At 34.2% G+C, this 12,388-nt stretch overlaps 1 protein-coding gene across 1 annotated transcript in view; it reads right to left on the bottom strand.

Moving 5' to 3' along the window:
• Window positions 1-2,104: 2,104 nt before the first annotated feature.
• Window positions 2,105-12,388, bottom strand: part of Fbxo45 (F-box protein 45) — a 15,505-nt gene continuing 5,221 nt past the window's right edge. The window contains exons 2-3 of the mRNA XM_021720187.3: window positions 9,605-9,961; window positions 2,105-5,459 (exon numbers count right to left, since the gene is read on the bottom strand). Coding sequence (XP_021575862.2) covers window positions 5,274-5,459; window positions 9,605-9,961 — 543 coding nt within the window. The 3' untranslated portion in view covers window positions 2,105-5,273. The remainder of the gene's footprint in view (window positions 5,460-9,604; window positions 9,962-12,388) is intronic.

Genomic DNA, 12,388 nt, shown 5'->3' with positions numbered 1-12,388 from the left:
ATATCATTCTTTGGCCTATTGGGGGTTGGGGTGGGGATAGATGTTACTGACAACTCATCCTAACTTTAAGCCTGCTTTCCTTCAAAGTTGGAGGTGGTCAACAAAGGGCATAGATGAATAAACCCGCAGGGGAAAAAAATTAACAGGTACATCATCTATTCTCATTATTATACACCTTTAATTAATCAGATTTAGGATACTATTTTAAAAAATTATTTCAAGGAGTTTTTCTTAAGGGAGATAGGAACTTAAAACCATTCCCGTTATTTTATTTCACCTCTCCCAATTTATTTGTAGAGGAAAGGAAGAGAATACAGATACCAAGTATCACACCATAGGATAGGGCTTGACTTCCCTTATCTTTTTCTTATGCTTCCCTGTTTAAAAGAAACAAATTAAACACCACAATAGGGTGACCTAAGGAAACTCCCTAAAGATTCCTGAGTCAATCATTATGAAATCCTATGTACAAAGGCTGAATAATGCATGACAACTTTAAATCCTGCAGGACTGCTTTCAGGAAACTATATTAAGATTAGAGAACATGATGCTGTCAACAATATTCTAATGACTACATTAAATAAAAAGCAATTGGTTTGGGGGAGGATCTAAAAATGAAACTAGGACAACAGACTGGTAAAGCTGTCCCTATCGTCTCTTTCCACTAAACAAAAAAGATACAGAAATTTCACACCTCCTTAATTTTCTGTTAGGAAATTAATTTTAATGTTAATATATTAAGAAACTTTTAGCAACATGCACTGATTCTCTTCTAAGCTTTGTATCTTGGAGGCCACTTGTTAAGCCAGTCCTAGACTAGTATGCTGCCTCTTCTAACTCTTGGCAAACAACCTACATTATCAACTGTTAGCTGGGGTTGTGCCAACAAGGAACAAGACCTACAGAATTACTGTTCCCTGTCTATGTTCCCTTCTAAACATTCTATTGTTAAAAGTCATGGAATTTATAGGTTAATTTTTTCACTACCTTTGGCTACAAGGCACCCCAATTTTTCTGACCAATGTATAAAATTTTTCCTTTCCAAAATGTAAGCAATCACAGGTGGTTAAGCTTTGTTTTAACTTTTTATTAGGAAACTAAAGCAAAACAACAGAATTCCAAAAAATTAAAATACAGAATTCTAGTTTCAATTCTAAACAAATACAAAATCTACACCAAGAACTAAAAATCAGCTTACCAATATTTACAAATAAAGGGGAATGGCTAAAATGCATTCACAATAATTATTTTTTCTTCATTAGCCTTGAATTTGCATCTCTCTCCTTTCTGCTTCACTTGGACTAGGACAAAGAATTTCTTTCTCATCTATCTTTTGTTAAATATCCTGTAACTGTAGAGGAACTTTTGTCTTTCTATGTAGTTCTTTCTCTGTTCCTCAACATATATGTAAGCCTATTGAGCTTAAAGATGTGAACACAAAGATGAGTCCATCAGAGACCCTGTCCTAGTTTAGGGAGTTAAGACACCAATAAATAATCAATAAATATAAATAATTTTATGCAAAGTATAAAGTCATACAGCATGAGTTAAGTATAGATACATATAAAACTAAGAAAATTTCAAGGAAGGAGAGATTACATTCAGCTAAAGGGATTGAGGAATGTTTTATAAGGATTGCATTTGGCTTGGGTATGGACTCTTCCTTCCTAATAAAGGCTTCAAAGTGGGCCTATCTACCACAGTCCCAACTATGGTGGTCTTGATTTCTGGAAAGTAATATTTTAACTCCTTAAACTTCTATCTCTTCAAACAGTTCATTTCTTAAAATTGGCCAAAAAATACTAGTTACAGTTTACATAAAGAGTAGTTTGGGGACTTAGGTTAAAAGTTAATAATCATTTCTATAAAGTTTAGGGGTTTGTTATTTTTTAAACTCCCCAGTCAAATCATATGTGAAAGGCAGAAGAGGCCTAATCATTAAGCCATGATTTCATATATTCAACTGGGCAAGACCTACTTGGCTTTAGGTGCCTTACCTTATATGAATAAGAATGAAAGATGAAATAAATAGCTTGATATTTAAAAAGTCAAAATAATGAAAAATTAAATGGGAACTATGAAATGATATCTATTAACCACAAAATTCCTTGTATGAAAAATTTTAATGAGTTATAAGCCAATGAACATTATTACAGACTTTAAACCTATTGATAGTCCTTTCTTTCCTATGTAAAATCAGATAAATAAAAACAGTCTATCTCAAGTATGACAGAAGACCATCGTCTGAATATAGGTAATGGTAATGTTTGCTTCCACATCTGCATACTTCATTAAAAGAACCAAAGAGTGAGCTCCCAGTTATCCAAGGCAACACAGTAAATTCAATTACACATTTTTTCCTGATCATGGTTGCAGTTGAAATAGTACAAATATTACTTTGCCTTTCATCCTTAGCACAAGCACTTTCCCCTTATTTTTTCCTTTACCCTCAATATCCTTGTGAGGTAGTGAAGGGAGGGAGCAAGAATTTTCTATTTTGCAGATGAGAAAAGTAGGTGAGTTTTAGAATAATGGTTCTCAACCTTGGTGGCTTATTGGAATCACCAGGAAGTTTTAAAATATCCTTTAGGCCAGATCACATTCTGGACGAACATCAGTGTCTTAGGATATGGGACCCAAGCATAAATTTTTTTATTTTCCTATGGTATTGAGGATTGAACCCAGGGCACTCTACCACTGAGCTACTTTCCCAGACTTTTTTTTTTTTAGACAGTCACCCTAAGTCGCTGAGTCTGGCCTCCCACTTTCAATCCTTCTCCCAATTTGCCAAGATTACAGGTGTGTGCCCCTGAACCTGGTAAATATAAATATTTTAAAACAAACTCCAAAGTGATTTCAAATACAGGCAAGGTTGAGAACTATTGGTTTAAGTAATTTATATTCAATCTTCAGGTACAACTATCTTCTACCTAAATGCTCTCTCAGTAACAATGAAAAAGAGATCTCCTTGAATATGGTAGCAGTTTGTTTTAATCATCTGGACAGTCACTGCTGGTCTCTAGTAACAAATTGATCCATCAGGATATAAATGAAGATTTTTTATTCTCCTGATGCTCATGCTAACTACGAAACTCCATTTTACAAAACTTGCAAAGGGGATATTTGGGAATTCAAATCTTTGATATAAGAATGGCTTGTTGTTAAATATTTAGGCAATTATTGGACTCTAGGTTCAATATGGAACGAATAACCATGTTTTTGTTTTCTAGTAAGCACCTTCAAAACTTTGTTGTAAATGAACATTTACTAACAAGACAAAATAGAAGTTATAAACAAAATTCTTAGCAGATGCTCTTGGAATTGACCATATCACAACCTGAAAATGCAACAAGTACTTAAAGGTCTTTATCACTTTGTAACTAGTCAATCTTCATCCTGAACCAGTTCTCTTTAATCATTTAGATTTAACCAATTGAGTTGTTCTACACCTAGAAAAACCAATTCCTGTGTCAGCTATATTCTCTAATACATTTAACATATACTTTCACTCTGTACAAGGCAGCTTTTTCTTGACATGGATATCGAAAAGAATCTTTAACAATCTTTTTTTTCGTTTCAAACAACATACCAAATGCACAATAAATACTTGTAAAACTTTCAGGTAACAATAACAAATCTTTGTTCTATGGCTGACATCTCCTGCTTCATAGGGATTTTGATAATTTTAACTCTCAAGGAGCAACCCAAGAACCCCAGCAAGCTGCTTGCTGTCCCTAATTTTATTAGATTTAAAATTATACATACGGCAATAATTTAAAAAGTACAAATATTTCACTTGTCTTAATTAATTCTTATATATCTGAAACCATACAATTTATACTTTCATACAGAAAGATGTTTGTTTCTCTTCTAACAAAAGAAAAATCTCAGCTCATATGTGTTGGATTATTAATTCAAAAGAGTGTTAATGAGAAAAAAAAAAGATTTATCAAAATAGGATGTTAAGCTCTCCTCCAATGAAAATTTCAAAACATTGCCAACCTGAAATTCTCAGCACAAGGTGTTATATTTCAAGTCCCATGGGGGCAATTATCTATAATGAGATTAATAAAATTAACCTGGGTTCAGGTTGGCACTGCTTCAGATGGGTAGGTAAACATTTTTTAATAGCCCCAAAGAAGAGTTTGAGGCTTGGACTGTTACATGATGTAAACAACATGAAATTAAAAAACTTTAATATCTACAGCATTATAAAGTTAAAAATAAAAGAATCATTAATTAATTCTTTTCCTAGGTTGTATGACTAATATCGTTCATATTTGAGGACTGTAAGAGCACATGGCATTGTTTTCAGTTATGAGACACTTTCTCAGAAAGCCAAAAAAACCCCCAAAATATATATATTACTATTATGTTTAGATCATCTTTACTGATATATGAATAATCAGAAATAGACTTGTCTTCCCTCAATCTTTAGCCAGGAGATTGAGGAGTCTTAACTATAATTTTGATGGTTTAACTAAACAAAAATCAAAACAAGCCAACAACAGACAACAGACTATAACAGTTACAGGAACTGAATCAAAAGTAAGACCAAATGAGCCAATACAACACATCTCCTCTTAAAATCCTCCTCTTTGTAGTTACCCAATTGTCCCTAAATGTTATTTTGATTTTGTACCATGTAGTGGTTTTTAAGAAACTGAAATAGAACAAAGCAACCCTTTGTCCTTTTTTTCTTTTTTACAGTTCTTTTTTACACACATATTGTATATACAACTCTTAAAATAGCTGCACAATTTTATTTCTCATTGTTAGAGAAGTGCAGTCCAAGCAGACCATGCTTCTCAATATATTAAAAATATTAAATAAAACCCAACCAGTTTCATACTTTTCTAATAGTCAAGCTGGCTGGGAAAAAAGGGACTGGAGAAAAAACAGGCAGTTGTAAGATGGGATCAATCTTTTTCACAAACGCATTACTTAAAAATCCTTATCCCTTTTATGGATGTCCCTAAAATCTCACCTTTAAAGTTGGAAATAACACATTGCTAACATAGAGACAAAATCTGTTGCAACATGCATATGTCAACTGCCCACTCAACCAACTGCAACCCTGAGGATTTTTCTGGCCCAATGGAAAGAGGAAACACTAAGATAATCTGTTAATAGAGTTGCTTCTCCAGTTTACAATTTCATGTGTTTTTCAGGATGTTTCTTGGACATGCACATATGACACTGTCACTTCATGATTCTACTTTCCACAAGTAGATCTCTTCTCCAGTCTGTCTTTCATCCCAAGAAAGCTACTGTCATCCATCCAAGGGTTTTCCAAGGTAAACCAAAGTCACTTCTGTGTTGCCATATACAGCAGAAACTGCTGGATATAAACAGGCCTTTGGAAGTCCTCTAAAGGCAACCCCCAGGAACTCATATCCACGTTCAAAAGCTAAAGTCTTATCTTCCATGTCCAAGATGACTCGAATTCTTTCTCCTATCTGCAAAAAGACATCAAAAGACAGTCAGAAGGGCTGGGGTTATGGCTGAGTGGTACAGCGTTTGCCTAGCAAGTGCAATGCACTGGGTTCAATCCTCAGCACCACATAAAAATAAATAATTAATCAAATAATTTTTTTTTAAAAAAAGTTAGAAGAAAATACACCAAAGGCATAGCCAGAAGAAACATGACACAAATTAAGAAGTTAAAATATTACTAAGAAAAAAATATTTTTAATGTTATCTAGAAAAATAAGAAGGGAAATCTTTTGGTCAGAGAGAAACATCTAGAAGAATAATATTCTCATCAAAAGTGTTTATTCTGATCACTTTTCTGAGACAACATGGGATCCACATTTAATTACTAACAATTTAAATGTTCCCCCTGAACTGTCCCGAGATTTTATATATTCTTTGCTTAAAGATGTTTCTTAAGCAAGTTAACACTAACATCTGTAACTTGGTCTATTTTGCCAAAGGCTATATAAATAACCTTCTCAAATCACTATTGAATATACACACATAGAACGTTATTAAGCTACAACATGGATTAACATGAAAACATTATGCTAAATAAGCTGGACATAAAAAATAAATATTATATGATTCCATTTATATAAAATATCTAAAATAATTAAATAGAGACAGAAGGTAGAATGGAGGTTACCAAGAACCGAGGAGCAGGGAAAATGAGGAGTTATTGTTTAGTGAATTTGGAGTTTATGTTGGGGATCACAAAAAATGTTTTGGGTATAAATAGCAGAGGTGGTTACACAACATTGCATTGTTGTATGCTTACAAAGTGTTAAAATAATAAATGTGCTATGTATATTTTACCATGATTTAAAAAAAAAATCACTGTAATAAAACACTCAATAGGCTTAAGTTTACAAATCAGTTCCAATGTGGAATTTATGTAATCATGGAAAATTAAACCTGTCTATATTATTCTAAAAATTTAGAATTGGCTTTACTGAATAGTCAATTTGTGGTCCAGTTATAAGAGTTCAGACTATTAAACTAAACTGAAAGCTCAATATGTTCATTTCTTTCTCCATTCTGAAAAGCAAAGAAGAATGTTTCATCTTTATAGTTTGCTATAAGAGAGTTGCATTTATATATTCAGAGGTAGAAAGTTCGAATATTTACAATAAAAAAATCAAAATTTAATAATTCCTGATTACAATTCCTATCATTGTCATTTACTTTCCTTTGCTGCATTTTTCTGTCACAAATAATTATCAACATCTGCTTTTCCTTTCCTTTGCCCAACATAAAATAAACTCATATCTTACTCTGTGGACCTAAGAACCTCCAAATCATCACCATCAATGTTACTACCAAAACAACACCAAAAACAACAAAATGGAAATAATATTTTGTTGAGTAATTGTGTATTTCGTTTGCATTGTGCCATTTAATCCTCATGTAAATCCGAAGAGTTACTCATATTTCACAAAAAACAAGACTACAAAGACAGGATTAATCCTGCTAAAATTTTTAAGTTTGCTTCAACTTTGAGCTACACCATGCATACAGAGTAGGAAGCAAAAAGTAAAAGTCTTACTAGCTACAGAGGGCAGTGAATAAATCTTGAGGATGGCATAGCAACTGGAAACTGTAAGAAGGTACTCCAGAAGCAAAAAAAAAAACCACAGAGAGGGGTGAGCCCATATGTTTGATAATAAAGTCTGCCCAAATCCTTTGAGACTACAAGGATTTCAGAAGCCAGGGAAACCCCCAGGAAACCAGACTGAAAAGCAGCAAAGGTGATGACATTAGAACTGGGCAATGGCATTAGCTACTTCATACCACGTGGAAGATCAAGTTTATGGTTTGAGTCCAGGTAAATTAAATACTTACCATTATAAGAAAACCTACACTCTTCAGAGAATAAAACAAGTTTCTAGAAAAACAAAACATTCCAGAGTTTTGTAAATAATAAAACATATTACCTACATTCCAGTTTCAACAAAAAAAAATGACTTTGTAGGAAAAGAAAAGGAGGTTGCGGGTAGGGGGTTTGTCAGCAGAAACTGACTCCAAGTAGGCCTATGTGTTACATTTGGCAAAGACTTCAAAGTAGCTATCTTAAATGTGTCCAAAGGATAAAATAGTATTTAGTAGTGAATAAGCAGAAAATCTCAAAGAGAAAAGCAAACTCTAAATAAAGAAACCAGCTTGGCATGGTGACACACTCCTGTAATTCCAGCCGTTTAGGAGGCTGAGACAGAAGGATAGCAAACTTGAGGCCAGCCTCAGCAATTTAGTAAAAACAACCCTGGGTTCAATCTCCAGTTACAAAAATAAATAAATAAGAAAGAAATTCAATGAAAAGTCTAGAGTTAAAGAGTATAATATAACCAAAACTCATTAGCCTAGTTCAATAGCAGTTGAGATGGCAGGAAAAAGAAGCAACAAACTTGAAGATGTTGCAACAGAAATGATCTAATCCAAAGAACATAGAGAAACAAGCCTGTGTGTGTGTGTGTGTGTGTCTGTACATGTGTGTACATAAGTTCATAGACACAGAGACAAGGACATTATCAAGCAGTCCAATAATTACATTAAATATAAATGAACTAAACACTAGAAAGCAGAGATTATGAGACTGGGTTAGATAAAAATCAATACCACATGCTACGTAGGAGACCCACTTTAATACAAGAAAGAAAAGGGCACCAGGGAGCCCTTTGCAAAATAGTAAACATGAGAAAACTGGACAGGTTATATTAAAACCAGACAAAACAGATTTAAAGGAATCTGAACAGTCAAAGGTCATTTCATGACTACAAAAGAACTAATTAGACAGAAAGATATAACATTTAAAAATGTACATTCATCCAATAACAGAGCCCAAAAATCTATGAAGCAAAGCTGACAGAAAGGAAAGAATAAACAAGGTAGCAAGTGTAGTTTAGGATTTCAATACTTCTCTCAGTATAAGAACAGAAAAAAAGAAAAATCAGTAACAATACAGAAGACTTGAACCCTATCGACCAACTTGACCTATCATAGAATATTCCATCAGTTTATATTCTTTCTAGGCACACATGAAACATTCCTCAAAATAGGTCATACATGGGAATTAAACAAGTTAGTAAATTGAAAAAGAAAATTGAAAAAAAATAAAACAGAATATGTTTCTGAAAAACACTTGAAGAATTATCATTATAAAATTACTGCAAAGGTAGTGACAGGAGTTTATCTTTGGTGATTATGAAATCCAGACACCCTTCTATGTAGGGTATTTGCAGAACATAAAAAGACAATGAGGAAAGAATTCTATAAAATAAAATAAAATACTTCCAGGTTTTATAACTCAGGAAATGGAATACGTTTTTAGTTTTTCTACTTTAGTATGCCTGATAGGTCATCAATGAGACTACAGATTTCAAGCTACACATGGCTCTGAAATATGGAATCTATAGTTCCATAAGACTTCTAATTTCTTATCAGATTACTGTGTTTTATACTCTATCACATCTATAGTAATAAGGCTTTTAGAAATAGTAATTATAACTTTGACTCCAGAATAAAATGAGTATGCCTTAAGGCTAAGGTGAAAAGAATTAAAAACTCTAGCAGTTTGTCTGAACTTGTCTGTCTCTAGAAATTATTGACACCTCCAAGGGTTTTGAATCCACAGATTAATAAGTAGCTAGCAGAGGGTGAGTATGCATGTGTAGGTACATAGGTGCATTTGTTGAGCTGAGATACGTAGAAAACAATAATTTGGATATGCCATGATATAGGAAAGATGAAATCTTGATCAAGAACTCACAAACTATAATCCCTGGGCCAAATCTGTCCTGCAGCCCATAAATAAGATCTTATTAGAACACAGTCATGTTCATTTGTTCATATATTATCTACAGCTCATTTGTGCTATAACAACGGTTGAAAGCTGTGATAGAGATTGTATTGACTGCAAAGCCTAAAATACTTACTTTATGACTTTGTACAGAAAATGTTTCCCAATCCTCAATCTAGAACAAAGATGAGTTGTTTATGGTGGAATATGCATTAACAGATATTGAGATACATCATATATACCTTTTACTTTAAAATTATATAAAAATTTATAAGCCTAAAACAAATTAAGGTGTGATTGGACAAAGGCCCACACCTGAAAACAGTTTCTCACCTGGTATTTTGGTGCATTGTTGCATTGTGGAAAACTGCCATTGACTTCCCCATTATGTAGTAGATTATTGTCCACCAGATTCCAGCCCCAGCTCTGGTCGTCGCTTCCCAGCAATGCCACATAACCTTGGCACTGCATGGGGGCCCGTTTTGTAGCAATTCCAATCACTGCCACAGTGCCCAGAGGGCCCTCCCACCACACTTCCCATGCATGGCGGCCCTCACTGAAACCGATCTTGGTCCTTGCACCATCAGTGCTCTGAGCGATAGGGTTTCGATGCAAAGTAAAGCCATTCTTCTTAATATAGACATTCCTGGAGCAGTCATTAGTGCTGAAGGCATGTTGGAAAGCACGTACCTAAAAAGACAAGAAATAGACCAAAGAAAAAGAAATTTGATTTTTCTTAAACACTGAGAAATACCCAAACTTCAGACTATATGTTTCTAAAAAATAAGTTTATATATTTTTAAATAACATAATAAGTATTCCAAATAATGGCTAAAGTTTCAGGATGGGATACTAACATAAAACATTGCATAACATTAAGATAACTGCCAAATGCAAAGTGTGGTGGTATAGTAGCACATGCCTGTAATTCCAGCAACTCTGAAGGCTGAAGCAGGAGATTGCAAGTCCGAGGCCAGTCTTTGCAACTTAGCAAGACCCTTTCTTAAAATAAAAAATAAAAAGGGCTGGGGACATAGCTCAGTGGTACAGAAATCCTGGGTTCCATCACTAGTAACACACGTACACCTCCCCCACCAACTGGAGCCAGACACTGGAGCATGCCTACAGCTACTTGGGAGGTAGTGGGAGAATCAATTGAGCCCAAGAATTCAGGACCAGTATGGGCAATATAGCAACCTAACCACAGTAACCCTGTCTCTTAAAATAAATATGTACATACCTATACATATAAATACATAAACAGAATTACTGCAAAATGTTTCATTACTGACCAAATTTCAAATTACAGTATTTCTCCAAATGGACTTCTTAAAACATTAAAAAAAAAAAAAAACAAGAATCCTTATATCATTAGAGATAATACCGAAGTGTTTATGGATGAAATAATGATATCTAGGGGCTGGGGATATGGCTCAAGCGGTAGCATGCTCGCCTGGCATGCGTGCGGCCAGGGTTCGATCCTCAGCACCACATACAAAGATGTTGTGTCTGCCAAAAACTAAAAAAAAAAAAAAAAAAAGAAAAGAAATAATGATATCTAAGATTTGCTTTAAAATACTCAGGAGTGGGAGAGTGCATGAGGTAAACATGACCATAGATTTGTCACTGGTCACTGGTAAAGCCTGGTGATGGTATAGGGAAGCTCAAACTGTTTTCTCTGCTTTTGCTTATATTTGATCTTTTTATATAAAAAATTTTTCAGGGGGGCTGGGGCTGTGGCTCAGTGGTAGAGCGCTCGCCTAGTATGTGTGAGGCACCGGGATCGATCCTCAGCACCACATAAAAACAAAGTAATGTGTCCGCCTAAAACTAAAAATACATAAATAAATAAATGTTTAAAATTTTTTTTTCAGGGGCTAGGGTTGTGGCTCAGTGGTAGAGCAATTGCCTAGCATGCATGAAGCAATGAGTTGAATCCCCAGCACCACAAAAAAATAAACAAATAAAATAAAGGTATTGTGTCCATCTACAACTAAAACAAAATTAAAAAAAAATTTTTTGATATTAGCAATGATGCCATGGAAAACAATTATATTTTAGGGCTGGGAATATAGATCAGTGATAGAACATTTGCCTAGCATGTGCAAAGCTGTGGGTTCAATACCCAGCACCACACACACATATTTGTATAAAACATATGTGTATATATAAATGTGTAAATATATATTTATGCATAAATACATGTACACATATATTTGCATGTCAACACGTTTGTATATGTATAAATAATATACAAAATAAAGACCTTAGTTATAGCAGCTCTATAATTTATAAAAATTTTATTAGCCACAAACTACCTTAGGTCCTTAGTTTATTTTCTAGGTATAACTCATATACTAAGACATGACCACTCTGATTTTTCCAAATCAAATAATCTCCTAGATAACATCTAAACTCAAGCAGTAGACTTTTTTATAAAGAGATAGTCTTTAAGAGCAGTTAACAATAGGATCCTTCAGTAATTACAAACAAACAAACAAACAAACAAACAAACAAATAAATAAATAAATAAATAAAAGGACTGGGGATGTGGCTCAGTGGTTAAGTACCCCTGGGTTCAATCCCTATGCTTATTCTTCAAGTCTCACAAATTCCAGCTGCTTTTTTTTCTATCTTTATTCTCTTTGTCATACTGATCAATTAATAACCTCTTCCTCTAATTTCTGTGACATCTTCCTATTTTACTGTAGTGATCCCCAATTATATTCTTTTTATTGGCCACCATTCCTCTGCCTCCTTAAATTCTCCAGTCCTTCACCATGAATTCTTTCCAGGCCTGTCTTTCTAAAACAGCATCTTTATTGCATCTCACCCTAGTTAATAACCTTTAACAGTTCCATATTTAGTACCATATCAATTGCAAATTCTTCTGCCTGGCTTTTTTTTTTTTTTCTACAGGGGAGTAGGGTACCAGGGATTGACCCCATGGGCGCTTACCTACTGAGCCACACCCAGGGCCTTTTTATTTTTTATTTTGAGACAGGGTCTCACTAAGTTGCTTAGGGCTTCGCTTAATTGCTAAGGCTGACTTTGAACTTGTGATCTTCCTGCCTTAGCATTCCAAGTTGCTGGGATTATAGGTGTACAGCTCCTCTG

Source organism: Ictidomys tridecemlineatus, chromosome 3 (genome assembly GCF_052094955.1).
Source record: "Ictidomys tridecemlineatus isolate mIctTri1 chromosome 3, mIctTri1.hap1, whole genome shotgun sequence".
NCBI lineage: Eukaryota > Metazoa > Chordata > Mammalia > Rodentia > Sciuridae > Ictidomys > Ictidomys tridecemlineatus.
The sequence above is the reverse complement of the archived record's forward strand: the minus strand, read 5'-3'. Positions and strand labels throughout refer to the sequence as shown.